This window comes from Orcinus orca, chromosome 11, assembly GCF_937001465.1.
Source record: "Orcinus orca chromosome 11, mOrcOrc1.1, whole genome shotgun sequence".
Lineage (NCBI taxonomy): Eukaryota > Metazoa > Chordata > Mammalia > Artiodactyla > Delphinidae > Orcinus > Orcinus orca.
Window position 1 is genome coordinate 88,122,282 of NC_064569.1, and position 18,219 is coordinate 88,140,500.

Consider the following 18,219-nt stretch of genomic DNA (forward strand, 5'->3'; position numbering starts at 1 on the left):
AGGTGTTTCTATATGATACAGGGGGAATGAGAGTCCGCCTCTGTAAGATCATCATGTTTGTCAGATCTGTGTTCCTTCCAGGTCTGAGGATCGCAGTTTGCTCTGTAGGATGTACTGGGGATGCTCTCCTCAAAACTAAACTGGAGACGTGAGAATTCACAAAGGTTACCTAGTATTTCACCAGCACCTAGATGGCAGGACCCCGCTGCCCGCTGAGACTTCTGCCTGTATTCCCCCTGCTTCTATCCTCAGGGCATCTTATTAGAATCCAGAACTGTCTTGATCAGTGGTGATGTCCAGAACACTTTCTCTGTCTAGCCTGTTATGGCTTGAGGTGAAAATATATCCACTACTTCCCGACCACCTACTGCATGCCAAGTGCTTTAAATATATTAAAGGTATTTTTATTCTCATTTCATAGATAAGAAAACTAAGACCTGGAAGGATAAATGTTTTGCCCAGAGCCACACAGCTAGGAAGTGGCAGAGTCACATTTCAAACGGTTTTTCTTTTTCTACTTTTCTGCATCCAGTTCAGCTTTGCATTCTAAGCAACTAACACATCACCTGTAGCTTAGGAAATATCTGTTGAATGTCGAATGAAGACATGAAGGACCCACAGTGAACTAGTCCGTGAAACAAAAGCTGAAGAAAATGCTACAGGGGAGGGGAACTCTTAATGAAACTCTCGTCAAATATTAAACTGAATTTTGAACTCAGAGAACTAGAGCTGAATCTCTGTATGTCAAATTATTTGAATGAGAAGCTAAATCAGGAGACCACAAAGGTCCACAAACTGACACAAGCCTGGTGATTCTTAACTGTGAACCCGAAGAGATTCTCAAGGCAATGCTTAGAGTCCGGTGGGCAGACCAGGTCTTACCTGAACCAGGTCAGGAGTAGGTCTGGGGGAAGCTGGTCTGTCCCATCTCCTCCATTGAGGCCACAAGGAAAGCAGAGGCTCTGGCTATTCTCACTTATTTTTTGAGAGAACAGAAGTTAAGGCTACTTTAGTTTATTTTATTGGTTTCCTTTTTTTTTTAATTTTTATCAGGGTATAGTTGATTTACCATGTTGTGTTAGTTTCATTTGTACAGCAAAGTGAATCAGTTATACATATACATATATCCACTCTTTTTTTTTTTTAGGTTCTTTCCCCATATAGGCCATTACAGAATATTGAGTAGAGTTCCTTGTTCTATATAACAAGTTCTTATTAGTTATCTATTTCATATACAGTAGTGTGTGTATGTCAGTCCCAATCTCCCAATTTATCCCTCCCCTCCTTATCCCCTGGTAACCGTAAGTTTGTTTTCTACATCTGTGACTCTACTTCTGTTTGGTAAATAAGTTCATTTGTACCCTTTTTTTTAGATTCCACATATAAGCAACTTCATATGATATTTGTCTTTCTCCGTCTGACTTACTTCACTTAATATGACAGTCTCTAGGTCCAGCCATGTTGCTGCAGATGGCATTATTTTGTTCTTTTTTATGGCTGAGTAATATATACCACTGTATATATGTACCACATCTTCTTTATCCATTCCTCTGTACCAACTCGACTCTGCATTTGGTCCCATCAATCCCACATTTGTGTCCTCCAAGATCTTGCTGCAGCCCTTCTGCCCGGCATTCCCTGCCTTGCCCCCAAGCTCCCAATTAAAACTGCATTGGACAGTCATTAATTAGAGTCATTGCTTTCTGCTCTTTAAAGGGGAAAAAATGAGGGCTTCATCGAAAACTGCCTCTTTCTGTTTTCTTTTCACACTAAACTGTGAACTTGTTGTTCCCACTCAATGAGTTCATCAAAATGGGGCCATTAATTTACAACTGTGCATAAAAAGGTTTCTGGGTTGTCTCCCCTTGGTGTCACCAGAAAGAAAAACAGCCCTTATTGCTTGGACAAGGGGGTCTCTCAAATGCAAATGGGATCTTTTCAGAAGGTCCTGCTGCCTCCAGCCCCTAGAATGCACTGTGACCTTTTCAGGTGGTCAAGTGGCCACTGGCCTCTTGGTATTTCTTGAATGTTCCACTCCACAACAGGGCCTTTGCACTTGCTCCTCCCTCTGCCTAGAAAGCTTTTCCCTTGATTTTTACAAAGCTCCTCCCTCATTTCATTCAGGCCTCTGCTTAAATGTCACCTCCTCAGAGAGGCCTTCCTATGACAGCCCCACTCACTTAACCATCCCTGCATCACTGCTTTCTATACACACTTCCTGCTTTAATTTTCTTCATAGCACTTAGCACCACCTGACATATTATATATTTGTTTATTTTCTGTCCACCTCACCAAGACTGTAAACCCCATAAGAGCTCAGACTTTTTTTTAACCTCATTGACTGTATCCCCAGTGCCTAGAACAATGTCTGGCACATAGTAGGATGCAATAAATATTTGATGAATGAATGAATGCATGAATGGTAAGTTTCCTGCTGGATCCAGAGTTCAGTTTTCCCTTGTCCATCCCTGTTTCTCCAGCTCTCCTTCTCCTTTAAAACAAATCTCCTCTCATTACTTTGTACTGGGCTATACATGGTCTTTCTTTTTTTCAAGGGGAGGAGTTTCAGTGAGGCAAGTTAAACTGCAGTTTATGATGCTGGGGAGTGCCTTCGCTTCCTTATCTTTGCTGTGTGACCTAGGGCAAGTGACGTGATCACTCGGATCCCCAGGGATCTGTGAAAAGAGGGTGATCATACCTCCTACCCCAGGGTCGTGTGAGGTTTTGAAAACGTACTATAGTAAGTGGTCTTTGACCGAGGATGAAGAGCGGTGAAGGAATTGAAGGTGCTGTCACAGCATAGGTTTTGGCAGAAGGAGCCCATGTTGGAATGTGCAGCCCTTTGTCTCAGGGGGATCACACTGGCATGCAGGGAGACGGCTTAGAGGGAGCTACACTGATAGCTTGAGCCTGGCAGGTTAGAGCAGCGTTTCCCAAAGGGTTGCATGGGAGATGATTGTAGGTGATACTCAAAACACTTTCTATTTTTAATTGCTATGAATTTTTCACAGGTACTAGAAAAATATTGGTTTTCCTTTTATGGCACTGATATGAAGTTTCCTTTTAAAATGAATTTATTGTGTGAAAGAATTCACCAATTTAAGGAAAAATATTAAGTACATAAACTGTACCTGTGGCACACAGGTATGTGAGAATTCATGATGCTGATTCCCAAATGGCTGACATTTGGAAAACCTGGTTATAAGCGGGTTCTCAAGTAGGTTCCTAGACCCAAACTCCAGACACCCAAACTCAGTGCAGCTAGTGACAAGTGGATTTGTTGTTTGGGGTTCATGACGCTGACAGGTGAAGCAGCAGATAGCACATACATAGAGTGGGATTTGAAATGGAGCTTGTGATTACAGAATCCCTGTGCCAATTCCATCTCCTATGGCCAGCCCTCATCAGAGACATCCTTTCGGCCTCTGATCCAGAGACTCGGCTGATAACAATGATGATGATGATAATGATGTGGTGATGATGATAGTGATAATGATGAAGATAGAAATGATGGTGATGATGATGAAGATGATAATGAAAGTGATGATGATGGTGGTCATGATGTGGAAAAGATGATGGTGATGATGATGGTGGTGATGATGATGATGGGATGATACAAAGTAAAAGAAATAGTGCTGAATACTTACTATATACACTTAGGATGTGCCAGACCCTATTCCAGGTGCTTTAAGTGATTTGTGATTGCTTCATTTCATATTATGAGTTAGGCACTATTATTATCTCCATTTTTCAAATGAAGAAACCAATGCTGGGTACTTTATACATGTTATCAGTTTAATCCACACAACAAATTCACAAAGGTCATAATCATCCCTGTATACAAAGAAGTAAACTCACCCAAGATCATGCAGCTAGTCAGTGGCAGGTTGGAGACTCAGACTCAGACAATCTGACTCCAGAGAGCTTGTCCCTAACCACTACACTACACTACACTGCTCCTCCAAGAACAGGACAATGAATGAGTCGTGTCTCTGCCTGTGAAGCTCAGTAGGGGAAGTAGATGTGTGGGCACTTAAAACACATCTGAGTTAAACAAGTAACATGTTAGACTTTATTAGTAGGTGCTGTGTGTACACAGGGGAATGGGAAGTTGATTCTGATCTGTGACATCCTGGAGGGCTCCAGGGAAGAAGTGGCATTTGATCACAGCCTTGAAGGTCGTCAGTAGTTGAGAGGATGAAGCAGGGTGGGGGGGGCACTCTAAGATGAGAAAACAACAAGAGCAAAAGCAAAAGCAGGGAACCTGGAAGTGCAGGGTGAGCTGAACGATGCCCTGAGGAGATGGTTAGCCCAATTAAGGCCAAAGCCTTCCCAGGGTCTTGGGGAACTTGAGGGGTGATGCACTGCCCCAAAACATGGATCCTCTTCTCATCTCCACCCCATTTTGATTTTCTTATTTTGAGCTTTTTTTTTTTTTTTTTTTTTTTGCTGTACACGGGCCTCTCACTGCTGTGGCCTCTCCCACCGCGGAGCACAGGCTCCGGACGCACAGGCTCAGCGGCCATGGCCCACGGGCCCAGCCTCTCCGCAGCATGTGGGATCTTCCCAGACCGGGGCACGAACCCGTGTCCCCTGCATCAGCAGGCGGACTCTCAACCACTGCACCACCAGGGAAGCCCTTATTTTGAGCTTTTTTATGAGTGCTTTCAAGAAAGACAGAGGGGAACTTCCCTGGTGGTCCAGTGGTTAAGACTTTGCCTTCCAATGCAGGGGGTGCAGGTTCAATTCCTGGTCGGGGAGCTAAAATCCCACATGCCTCCTGGCCAAAAAACTAAAACATAAAACAGAAGCAATATTGTAACAGATTAAGTGTACCCCAACCTGACCCTAGATGGAAGGTACAAGAAATTTAAACACCACCTCGGTGAGCTTATTATTCCGATAATACCAAATAGCACATGGCATAATTCAAAATTCAGAAATGACAGGAAAGTTGGGAGGGAACGTCACCCACAATCCCGCTAGGCACAGAAATCCCTGGTCAACATTTTGCTTTTTTTTTCTCCTGGTATTTACTCAGAGCATATTTTTTAATAACATAATCCTGATCACACTGTATGCAGTTTTGAATTTCACTTTTTTCCCCACTTACCATTTTAACACAAAGCTTTTCATCATTTATTGCCATTCTATGTAAACATTTTTAGTAACTGCATAAGTTTTATCACATACCAGAGTTTATTTAACCATGCTCTGATTTTCAAACATTTGTTTCTTTGTCAAATTTTGGGCCCTGTAAATAAGGTTTGGGTGAAAATCCTTGTGCATGAAGATTTTGCTGCATTTTGGATTCTAACACTGGGACAGAGTCCCAGAAATGGAATTACTGAATCAAGGGAAAGGAGCATACGTGAACACCTTGGCTACATAATGACAAATGGCCCCATCATAGACTTGGAGTTGGCCACAGATGCAGCAGGATGTCTCTGAAAGAAGGACTCAGGTCAGTGTAGGACGATGAGCACAGACATTAGAGTCAGACAGACCTGGGTTGGAATCTTATCTCTGCCTTGTGACCTTGAGCCTCAGTTTCCTCATCTGTAAAACAGGATTTCTCAACCTGGGCATTATTGACATTTGGGCTAAATTCTTTCTTGTGGGGACTGATCTGTGCATTGTAGGATGTTTAAGAACATTTCTTCCCTCTACCCATTAGATGTAGTAACAGCCCCCCGGACATGGCACCAGAAATATCTCCAGATATTGCCAGACATCCCCTGGGAGGCAAAATCACCCTGGTTGCAGATCACTGCTCTAAAGCTAAAATAATATAAACATACCCTATAGAGCCTGTGAGGAATAGAAACAATGCACGTGAGGTGCTTTTTCACAGTGCCTGGTATAGGGTAGGCGCTCAATGAATGGCAGCTGGGACTCTTCATGTAGAGCCATGTTTCTCCACATTTTCCATCTGCAGGTCCCCTGGGGATCTTCCCTGCCCACCTGCCACTCAAAGAGAATTTCCTCCTCTGATTCTTTTTTGAGGTTCTTGCATATATTTTCCTGCTATGGCAAATGGAGAGAAGGAGGGTCAGACTCTAGGTTAGGCTTGATAAGAGGCAGAGGCAGAGTGTAGGGAAGCAAACCTTCCCCCCCACCCCGCCCCACTGCTATCTGTTTAACTCCTGCATCACTGTTCAGATATTAAGCTTAGTGGATTGTACTCTGGTTAGGTCGTCTTGATGAGGCCTTAGGACTCTGGCAACATAGAAGTTTCCTTTCCTCTGACAACTCCTATCAGAAATAGTGGACACTTGGAATCTTGCCTCAAGAAGGATTTTTAAGGCTGCATCTACACTTAGTGGATACGGGCTCTGTGATTGACTAAGCATGTCTGCCATGGGCATGGAAGAGAAAGGGGAATATTTGCCATTTCCACCCTCAGGTGAGACCTCATCTCCATAGTCTCACTCCCACAGAGGGGGTGAATGGTCCTCTTGTCAATCTTCTTTTGAAGAAGTGGCCCTTTTCCTCAGATAGGAAATGGGAACCTAGAAGGCAGGTCCTGGGCCTTCAGAGGAGAAACTCCTGCCTCTCACTGAGCCTCACTTTCTTGGGTTTGGATTTTAGGTAGAAAGTGTCATGTTAAAAAGTACAGCTGGATGGCAGAGAACTGGTGGGCTCTGCAGGCTTGGTTTCAGCTGGGCAATGAAGGATTGGGAATGGGGGCTTTAAACTCCAGTAGGAGTTGATGTTTCAGTCATGAGTCTGAAGGCAGAATTCCTTCCTCTTCAAGGTCCTCTATCTTTTCTCCTAAGGCCTTCCTTCAACTGACTGGATGAGACCCACCCACATTATGGAGGGTAATCTGCTTTACTGAAAATCTACTGACTTAAATGTTGATCCCATGTAAAAAATAGCTTCACAGCAATATCTAGTCTAGTGTTTGACCAGCCAACTGGGCACCATAGCCTAGCCCAGTTGCCACATAAAATTCACCATCACAGGTATCTTAGAGGAGCGTCTCCCCAAGTGTGCAACACCTCCCACTGTGCATGAGATGATTTCCAGCGGGACAGGGGCAGTGCCTTAAATAACATTGGTCATGGGAGTGACTCTTTTAAATTCTATTTTAATGCTAATTACTTTCAGAAGAAAGGCTCCACTTGATATGAGCCCCTAACAACGCTCTCACTCATTATTTATAAGAGTAGAAAGCAGGACCAGAATTCAGCTATAAATTGATTACGCTGTTTCCTTTTCATCAGGTTAACTTTCACAATGACCTTCTGTTTATGGCAGGTGATACTGATTTTCCGTTTATGGCAGTGACATAATGTTTCCTTTTTAGATATATGTATTTTTAAAAACAAAGGGAGTCCATTGAAGATTAAGTAAATAATGGTACGGGTGGTGTTTGGATTCAGCTACACTCACGAAGGTCGCTTACAAGCAATCCAAGTTTGAGAAACACCATCTTAGCCAAGAAAAGTCGGGGCTTCAGGCCCAGCCAGCATCCCACAGGAGGATCTTCCCTCCATGGCCAATCTGGGAGCCTGCAGCTTTGGTTTGATTAAGGAGAAGGCTGGTTTCCTTCTGAGAAAGCGTGAGAAAGACCAGAGTGTTCTCAAGGTTTGCCAGCGTTGAGACAAGTAAAACATGCCCCTCAAGGAGCACAGTTAAGTGCGTGGATTCTGGAGCCAGACTGCCGGGGTCAAATCCTCCCTCTGCTGCTCATAGCTGTGCACCCCTGAGAAGTTATTTAACCTCTTTGAGCCTCTGTTTCCTCATCTGTAAAATGGGTTTATAAAGGTACCTACTTTATAGGGTATTGTGAGAATCAAATGAATTAGTGCTATCGCATAACAAGTGTCATTTAGGACTGAGTCGCTGTTGTTGGGAACGACTGACAGAGAAAAAGACACAGTGCTCTAAATGCTGTACCCAAGAAAGTACAGTGTGATATGAGACACAGGGGAGTGCGGGAGATTCCAGGATGGCTTCCTGGAGAAATTAATATATAAGCCGATACCTGGATAATCAGTAGGAGTTAGCCTGGAAAAGAGGAGAGAGAGAATGTTCTGGATAGATGGAATAGTGTATGCCCAGGCTTAAAGGCAAGTGACAGTTCTTGTGACTGCAGAGAAGGCAGTGCTGGTTACAGCAGAGGATGTGACAGAGGGTGTGTCCCAAGGTGAGGGAGGCCGGAGGCAGACACATACAAAGGGCTTTCTGTGCCTTGTTAGAAACAAGGGGTCCCAGAAGGGCAGGACTGGAGTTATCTTAGCAGCCCTCTGTGCCTGAAACAGCACCCCAGACCTGGAAAGCCCTTGACAGTCGTGTGGTGAATGAACAAATGCTTTCCTCTCTGCTTGATGTGTGACCTGGAGTTCTCATGGGACCACTCCCATTGAATGAGGGAATCTCAGGATGGAAATCTCTGCCGAGATCTCCAGGCACATCTTCTCTGCAAGCTTTGGCTGCCGGAAGGATCTGAAATGTTACTTCTGTCCACAGGTGACCTGGTGTCCCGAGCAATGCATCACCTGCAGCCCCTCAACGCCAAGCACCATGGCAACGGCACCCCCCTGCACCACAAGCAGGGGGCGCTCTACTGGGAGCCCGAGGCCCTGTACACCCTTTGCTATTTCATGCACTGCCCGCAGATGGAATGGGAAAATCCCAACGTGGAGCCCTCCAAAGTCAACCTCCAGGTGGAAAGGTAAGACTTGTGCTGGCTTTGGATGGCCAAAGAGAGGGGCTCCCTTCTGGCCAGCACCACCTTATGGTGAGTAGGTATGGCCTCCAGGGTGGTACAGGAGTGGGGGAGGAGAGGGATGCTGGGGGTCAGAACTGCCCAGTTTCCAGAAACTCACTGGAGGGGTCTAGATGACCTTGAGGGGTTATCAGAGACCTGGGTGGAATCTTTGAAATGGGTTTGCATAGGGCTGGCCCAGTTTGGGATAAAAGTGGCCTGGGTCAGAAGAGAGGGTCTGCAAATCTGGAGGGATGAGGCCTCTGCAGTGCAAGGGGGCTTCCTTGTGAAGGCAGCTTAGGGGGATACCAGCTCCTTGGGTGGGAGATGTTTTATCTTCATTTCACCCTGTCTGCCCTGGGGATTCCAGGGGGAAACCATAACACTTGCTCAGCCAGAAGTGGGCCTCTCATGTGGGCAGAAGACAGCATAGCAGTTCCCATGAAGCAGAATCCTCATGGCAGAGAAGGAAGGGAGGGCTCCCTGGAAGAGGAAGCTCCCTCTGACCTGGCTTCTGCTGCTCCCCAGCGCCATCCGTCCACGTCCCCGTGCCTCAGCCTCCGTATCTGTAAACGAGTAGCTGCACTAATCGCTTTCCAGGTTGCCTTCTACCTGGAAAATCCCAAGATTTTCTGAGGATGGTTTCACCCTCTCAGAGGCAAGGAATCCAAACCACCATCAGGAAAGGAGGCTGCCTGGAGGTGTCCCCTCTTCCCCTGGGTACAGGTCCACAGAGATGTGGACCTGTTCATAAGGGAACATCTCCCCCCAGCATCTCACAAATCAGGCCCCTCCTCCTGTGTACACAGGCTTGTTCACTCTAACTACTGCAGTAGTGACGCTGTTTATCGAGTGGTTAAAGAACAGGCTCTGTGATCCAGACTTCTGGGTTCAAATCCAGGCTCTTCCAATTAAAAGCCAGGGTGTCTTGGAAAAGTGCCTTTAACCTCCCCGTGCCTCAGTTTCTTCGTCTACAAAATAGAGGTCCTAAGAATAAATCCTTCATAAGGCTGTTTGAAGATTGAATGCATTGAACAGTGCCCAGCACGTAGTAAGTGCTCAATAAATGTTCCCTTTTATTATTGTTGTTGGAGATCTTATCCGCAAATAGCTGAACAACTCCCAGTTTGGGCTCAATGCACTTTCCTCTGTTAAATGGTTCCAAGTGGTTTTAAAACACTCACTGGATGCTCTGTTTCTGCCAGGATGGGTCGGGCTTAATTGGGCTCCTAAACCATGTCTCTTGGCTTTCAGTTTAGAGTAGAGGATGGAGGATGAGCGAGACAGAAGTTGACTCTTTTTTTTTTTTAATCCCAAGTTAGCATCAATATTTCAATCCAGTCTGGAATTAACTTAATCAGAGGATTACTCATGTCTCCCGCCATCCAGGCCAAATCAGTGGGTGCCGTGTGCATATTTTCATGTGCCAAATATGCCCAAAGTGGAGAGGTGGCAACATGCCCGTGGTCCCTGGGCAGAAAACAACCTCAGTCAGACACACCAAGACGTTGCTTTCTATGAGTATGAATCGTGATGGCTGGGAGGATGGAAACTATTGGCCTTGGCCTTTGGGGTACCTAGTTCTTCAGCCCCCATCCCTACCCCAGCAGCCTGTAGAATAGGGCAGTTTCTCTGACTCACCTACCCCGCCACTCTTCAATTCCCGCCTCTATGCAGATGACACCCCCTCCATCTCCAGCCAGACGTCACCACCTCTGAGCTTCAGAACCTGATCCAGCTCAGCCTTCCAGTTTCCACTGTCAAGTCTCACACTCTCAGGCTGGTTCTTCTCAGGGCACCTTATTCTCTTCTGCCCAACACAGCAAATGTGTGTGTGTGTGTGTGTTTATTGCCCGTGAGCTTCATAAGGGCACAGAACACATCTGTTTTTGTTGTCACGCCACACCTAATGCCAAGCTCAACATCTGGTATATATCACAAAGTCAGTAAATATTTGTAGGATGAAAGAAGGGACAAATCCGTTTATCCAACTGCCTATGGAACATTTCCATCAGGAGTGCCCACAACCACCTCAAAACTAAAGCCAACATCTTTCCCCCCAAACCGACTGTTCCTCCTTTCCCCCCCGCCCCCAGTCTCTAAGAATGGCATCACCATCAACCCGGTCACCTCGGTCAGAAAACTGGGACTCACTCCACACTCCTTCCTCTCCTTCCCTCCTTCCTACAGCCAGCTGGTCAGTAGGTCTCACCGATGCTACTTCTGTGCCGTCTCCCGTTCCTCTAATCCTTCCTCCCCAGGTGGCTGCCTCACTGCATGGTTCAGTCCCTCGTTTCCTCTTACTGCTATTACTGCATTTGATTTCTAAATGGTCTCCCTGGACGGGAGGCTTAATATTCTCTGACCAGCTCCATCCTCATGGCCACCAGATTGAAACTTCTAAAATATGCATCTCATCGTGTGACATACCCCCTGCCCCCAACTCAACACAGTTGCATGGCTCCTGTTATATTTTCTGTTATGTAGTTTCCATCTTCCCTTCCGGAATCTATTTCAGGATTCAGAGTGTAGTTGAAGTGGCTGTAAGTCTAGGGAGACCATCTAAGGATTCCAAACTTTCTGGGACAAGTTTTAAAGAGGCATGAGCTGCAAGGGGGAGCCGAGTAAAGAGAACATGTCCTAGAATTTGTCAGAGTCAATTATCTTGGTCTTTCCATTCCTCCTTGGCTGAATTTTCAGGGGACGACACAAAACAGAAAACACTTGTCATTTTTTGAGTTCTGTTCACTTTGGTCCTCTGGAAAGAGTATGGATTTGGGAGTCAGATCGACCTTTGGGTTTGGATCCCAGCACTGCTTCTTCTAGTTCTGGGACCTTGAATGAGTCATTTCACCCCTACTGAAACTCTTCTCCTCAACTGTGAAATGAGAACAAAACCAGCCTCTTGGGACTGGTGTAAGCAATGAATTAGATACTGTAGCTAAGACATCCAGTGCCATGCCTGGCACAAGGGGAGCTCCCCTCACCCCCACCAAAAAGGAACTGATATAATACATCTTCTTTTTAGTTTTTGGCTCTAAAATGTTATTATCGTTGTCCCTGAAGGAGCCTGTGTATGATTCCTTCCAGACGAAAAGCTGTTTCTTCCCGTTCCATGATAGGCTAGGCGTTGATATTTATTAGCGTCTGAAAACACACAGGTAAGGGCCTCAGAGGAGAGAGGACTCTTGTTTCCAGACAAGTGTTTACAGCAGCTTCATACCAAAACTTACAAACAAGACGTTTCCAGTGGGAGGTAGGATTCTAATTTGGAGCTGGTTTTTTTTCTCTTTTTCTGTCTTCTTTTTCCCTCCAAATCAAAAACATTTCCTTGACTCTCTATCTCTGTCTGGCAAAGTCAAGTAAGGCCATGGTGTTTATATGGTTTTCCATAAACTCTTCAAGAACAGGAGCTGAATATTATGTGCTTTTTGTCCACGCCGAGCAGAAGGCCTGGAACATATTTGTTGACTGAAATACGGATTGTGTTGTGCCTCAAACCATCTCTGCTTGTCAGAAGAGCCTTTCTTGGCTGGAGTACTTGGAACTAGGCCTCCGTATACCATTTGACTCTTTCATGTGGGCATAGCTTTCCAGTTGCTACATTGGTTTTGGATAGCTTCATTTTTCATTGGGGGGTTTTGAAGAAGCTCAGTACCAGTATAAAATTTCTGTAGTTTAAGTTGTTCCAGGACTTTGGCTACTATTTTTTGAGCTTCTGAAATCTTTCAGTTCCTCAGATACTTTATTTAGGGGAAAAAAAAAAAAAACTCAGATAAATCTTGTATGATTATGATTAGGCTATATTCATTCTCCAAATAGTAGTGATAAATGTAAACACCTCAGTTTTGAGGATGGGGGTCATGTGAAGCTACTACTATTTTTTAATAGAATCATCTTAAATCTATGACAAAATTTCCCTGCCCCAAATCATTACTGGAAAGACTAGTGATTCCTAGATGTGTTTGGCCATGAATGATTTCAGTAATTTGTCATCATAAAATTAAAAGGAGTAGGATAAATAGGAGTGTTTTGTTGCCTGCAGTAACTGATCATGCCCGAGAGGAACAGAGATCAGCTTCACCTAGAAGGCTAGACAACTAGGTAGTTTTACTCTCCCTGAGTCTCATGGGAAACAAACCAGAATTTACATCTAGGCAGTGGCAGCTTTCGCCCCTTTTGTAACAGAGCTGTGTAAACAGATGTGGCAGACATCTGTTTCCCTGTGTCTACCAGGGAAATCTCAACCACAAACATGAGTATCCAATCACCAACTATTTGAGGAAAATGAATGGAAGAAACAGAACAGTCTTAACAAATGGAAGAATTTACACTTGAGGAAATAGAGTTAATAAAGAAAACATACCAGATATTAGAAGTTAATGGTACCCAAATACATCTTCTAAGAAACCCTCCCAAAAGATCACCCCAGCACATCAATATGTGACAGGTGATATCCAAATTTTAACACACTCCAACAGACATACCCAGGGTTATGCAAAATTTCCAGCCTTCTAATTATAACCCTTCCCCTTTCTTTCCCATCAAGGAATGTATATCAGAACACAAGTGAGCAGAGGTATCCTTGATACAAGCAGCACTACTAGTAGGAATGCTTAGTTGCAAGAGTTGAACCTGCTGAGCAGAAAGAAAACCTCTGGGAGGCCCAGTGTAGGCAGAGGGTTAATAAATCCTTGCCACTCCTGCATGAGAACCTGACGTTGGGTTAATTTTCTAGCTCTGTTCCCCTGGAAACATGATAAGAATTACAATATCAACTGTGTTACTAAGCAACATTGCTTATGGTCAGAATGACCCTAGGTTGGTACATTAGATCTGGCCTCGTAGTACTATAGATACTTGGTATAAATACCAAGTATCTATAGTACTTGGTATAGTACTTCCAGAGCTTTGGGCTTCCTTGAATTCACTGATCCTTATAACTGGCAGTGTCCCTTGCAGGGACCTTGAAAGCTACTTCTGTGGAGTTGTTACAAGAGATATTGGGGTTCATAAAGCAGGGCAGTTCTCACAACCACCCAACTGGATCTTATCTCCTTGCACCTGAGTGTCACTGGGGCAGAAGATAGCTCTGAGACGGCTGGGTGAATCGTTATAAAGACTCCCAGTAAAAGGAACGTCTGATGTTGTCATGAGGGACAAGCGTGGCCTATGATGGTCCCATGAGTCTAAATGTTTAGTAGAGCTTAAGAAGACTTCTGGAGAAGCAGGCTTTGAGCCCACACAACCTGGAGCAGTGCCCAAGTTGCACCCCAGGATTGCTCAGAGCCATAGACAGTGGACTTTATACCACTGAGGCTGAACTTTGGCCACTCCCAGCAGGACCTCTGTCACCATTACCCCTGAAAACTGAATGTCTCTGCTACCACTCTTGTCATGTTCCATCTATGTCACACCACTTGCTTCTAAATCAGTGGAGCCTGGGTCACATCCCTGCACCCTAGTAGCAGGGGTGTCTGGAAAGGTGAATTTCTACCTTGTTGAACTATGGAATAATAATATGGGAAATTCTCCAAACGGTAAGGTCATCAGTGGTTGCAAGCACCCAAAAAAGTTGACAAAGGTTCACTACACTCTTCTACTTTACTCTTTTTTAAAATCAATAACACACAAGTGAATCATTTGCACAGTTCAGTACTTCTGACCATTATTAGCCACACAGCTCACAACTGATTGGCTTACACACCACAGTGAATACTCCCCAACATAAAGACTGCTTGGGCTGACACTCTAGGAACCTCAACAGCAAGAAGGAGGAGACAGGAGGACTGTTTTTTCCTGACATCTTAAGCAGCAGTGCAGAACGCCTTTCCCCAGAGGAAGAATGCTACTTTCTCACCTTCTTGAGGGCAGTGATCACATCTGGCACAAAAGTCCCCTAAAATGTCCACCCAGTGCTAGTGGGTCCTGGAGAAATTCATAGTCAATGTATGAATGGGGACAACCCAGAGTGGGAGAACCATATATTTTTTTTTAATTTATTTTTTTATATTAGTTTTTTTAATCTTTGAATTTCATTTGACTTATTTTTATATACAGCAGGTTCTTATTAGTCATCAATTTTATACACATCAATGTATACGAACCATATATTAGACCTGTTTTCTGCAGGGCTACTTGTGGGCTTTTGTGGGCGCGCCTGGAATTCCAACCATTATATAAATGGTTCTAATGAAAAACAAAATGCATGTTGAATTCTAAATAATTAACTTAAGAAACAAAGTTTTAAAACATGATCTATTTGTGAAGAAACAAAGTTTTAAAACATGATCTATTTGTGACATGAGCGTTGCTGCAATTTATTTCATCTGGCCAGGGTAAAAGCACCTCTAATCCCAATATTTTTCAAACTGTAGGTTACAGCCCATTAATGGGCCATTAAACCAATGCAGTGCAGAGATTGGCAAACAATACCCCACAGACCAAACCTGGCCTACTGTCTGTTTTTATAAAGTTTTATTGGAACACAGCCATACCCACTTGTTTACATATTATTTATGGCTGCTTTTGCACTTGCGGTTAGTTGTGACAGAGACCAAATGGCCCACAAGGCTGAAAATACTATTTAGCCCTTTCCCCTGATGCTGTGGGTTATAACCTGCATTTCTAAAAAATTAAGTAGAATTGAATAAAAAAAAAAATCGAAGTAGCTTGCATTGAGGGAAGGTAACTATGTTTCTTGAAAGTTTGCTGGGTTTTTTTTTTTTTTTTTGGTTACATTAACTTACCTGGAGTTGATTAACTTGCCAAGGTCATGCAGCTAACGTTGCAGAACTAGTGTCTGAACTCCTGGCATCAGGCCCTGCTCTGTGCTTGTCTTCGCTAGTCTGTCTTGCTGTCCATGGACTATGGTTTTAAAGAAATAATATTTGAAAGCCTCATCCCTGATCTCTAGAATCTTTTTATAATCTTTATGAATGTTTACAGGATAGAAAACTAATATACTTATTAAATAAAGTATAAGTACACAAAAACTTTAAAGAAGAAACTTTGAGTCACCCATAGTCTCTGCGCCCGGGAACAAGCACTGAGGCCGTATGGGGTACTCCCTTCCAATATTCGTTTTCTGTGTATATTCAAAACGTGTTTGGTTGTCTCACAAAATGAGGACTGTTCCGTCATTGGATATGGAATTTAAAGTCAAGAGGAAAGCTGAGAACAGGCATGTCAAACATGCTTCATTCCTGTCGAAGATGATAAAACTGAGGCCTAGAGGGATGAGTGGACTTTTCTGGAGCCATAAGCATATTTTCAGTGGATTTGCAAGGCAGTGCCACAGTGCCTTGCACATGCTTTGCCCTCTTCTTGGACCACTGCCTCCCCTCTGCTCTGTCATCTCACTACCCCCATCTGTTCATCCTTCAAGACTCATTTTAGGCATCACCTCCTCCAAGATCCCTTTCCTACAACCTCAGGATGCACTGAGTGTCCAGGGCCTAGCTCAGTGGATAGCATATAGTAAGTGCTTAATAAATGCTTGCGGAAATGAACAGAGCTGGGTCTGAAACCTATATGTTCTGGCTTTCGGCCCAAAGAGCCATGTTGCCAGTGTCAACTCAGACAGCCCTTAGATTGCCACTGGCTCTCCTGACCACATGCTTCAGGCCTCAGTTTTCTTAGCTGTACACAAAAAATAATCATTCCTACTTCATGGAGCTGTTTCAATGACTAATGAACTAACTTATGTAAGTGCCACACACAATCACTGACACTTAGCAGGTGATCCGTCAACGGCAGGGATTATTATTGACTTCTTTAAACCAGGTTGACCTCCTCTTAGACATTATAAGAGGTTTTGATCAACACTTAGTATGTGGCAGGTCCTGCTCTATACGTCGTGTGTATTAACTGATTCAATCATCACAGCACCCCTTGAGGCAGAAGCTAGCCTCACCTCTCCTCATTTCACAAATGAGGAAACTGAGGTGCAGTGAGGTTAAGTAAGTTGTACACTTGGGCAGGTCTGGGAGTATCAAAGACATCAAATGAATGCTGCATGGCTATAGGGAAGGAAGCTCTCTGCTAAGGGAACAGAATGCATACCATGGAGGGCAGGAAGGTGAGAAAACAGAAAGCGAGACCTTGTTCTGAAGAGGTATTGGGTAGAGCAACAAATTGGACAGGAAAGAAGGTTGAGAGACCCGCCAGGGTGTCAGGACTTTCTCCTATAAGGAGTGAGGAGCTGGAGAGGATTCTGAGAAGGGAGGTGAAGAGACCAAAACTGCGTCTGATTCCTTGTAAGCCCTCCCTTGATGGAGGCATAAGGATGCCTGAAGGAAGGTAATGAACATTTGATGCACCTACTATGTGCCATGTGCTATGTGAGCTACTTTACTTTCAGAGTTTAATTTAATCCTTACACTCAACTTTGTGAGGTAGAAATGCCTTCATCTACAGATGAGACGATTAAGTCTAGTTGCTACTAGTAGGAAAATGCTATTTGGAAGCTATTTAGGTAAAGCTAAGGACCTTCACAGTGCATTAATTATATCTCTGGATACTTTTTATTGTGGAGCCAGAGTTTATATCTTGGTTCTAACACTTACTAGCTCTGTGACCTTGAACAAGTTACTTAACCACTCTGAGCCTCAGTTTTCTTATCTGTAAAATGGGAGCTATCATAGAATCTGCTTCAGAGGGCTGTTGTGAAGCTATTATGTGTTAATATATAGAAAGCACTTAAAATCCATCATGCATTAGTCTCTTTATAGATAATGGCCATTATTATTCTCACTGTCATAGTGCTTATAACCTAGGTGTATGCTATAGCAGGCCTTCTCAAATTTTAACGTACATTTGAATCCCCTGGGACTCATTAATATGCAGATTCTATTCATTAGGTCTGGGGTGGGGCCTGAAATGCTTCATTTCTAATAAGCTCCCAGGTGGTGCTGATGCTTCTGGTCCATGGAGCATCACGTGAATAACAAGATACTGTGTTGTCATTCATTTCCCCAACCTACTCCACCCCCCATTTTCAGTTACATAAGGACAAGAAATAAGCCTTTTGTTGATTTTTGTCTCTCTGGTAGAGCTTAGCACATAATAGGTGCCTAAGAAATATTTCTCAGGCTCTGGGGGCTGGATTGAGCCTTGCAGGGCCTCTACTCTTACCTCATGAGATGCTGGACCCCTCTGCAATTTGCCGAAATGAATGGATTTCAGAAGTCAGATGTGGCCAGCCTGTGGGACTCTCAGGCTTTGGAGAGGCAGCCAAGGGAAGGTGCTGAGCATCCAAATATAATGATCATCTTCCACTTAACAAGGTGGCCAGCTCCTCTCAAGAGGCTTGGGAATAGCAAATTAACCACAAGTGTGTAGGAGAAAGGTGAGGCAGGATTTGACAGGTGTCCTACCCGGGGAGAGGCAGCAGGGCAAATCCTAAACCACACCAGCTAAAGGGCTGTTAAACACGTCCAGCCAAAAAAAAAAAAAAAAAAAAAAAAAAAAAAAAAAACAGGGCTTCCCTGGTTGCGCAGTGG

General features: G+C 44.1%; 1 protein-coding gene across 2 annotated transcripts in view; it reads left to right on the top strand.

The window, feature by feature from the left end:
* The window catches only part of ABTB3 (ankyrin repeat and BTB domain containing 3), a 307,439-nt gene that overhangs the window by 190,309 nt on the left and 98,911 nt on the right, over positions 1-18,219 (top strand). For both annotated transcript variants that reach the window (XM_004269409.3, XM_033427550.2), the window contains exon 3: positions 8,479-8,683. In XM_004269409.3, coding sequence (XP_004269457.1) covers positions 8,479-8,683 — 205 coding nt within the window. The remainder of the gene's footprint in view (positions 1-8,478; positions 8,684-18,219) is intronic.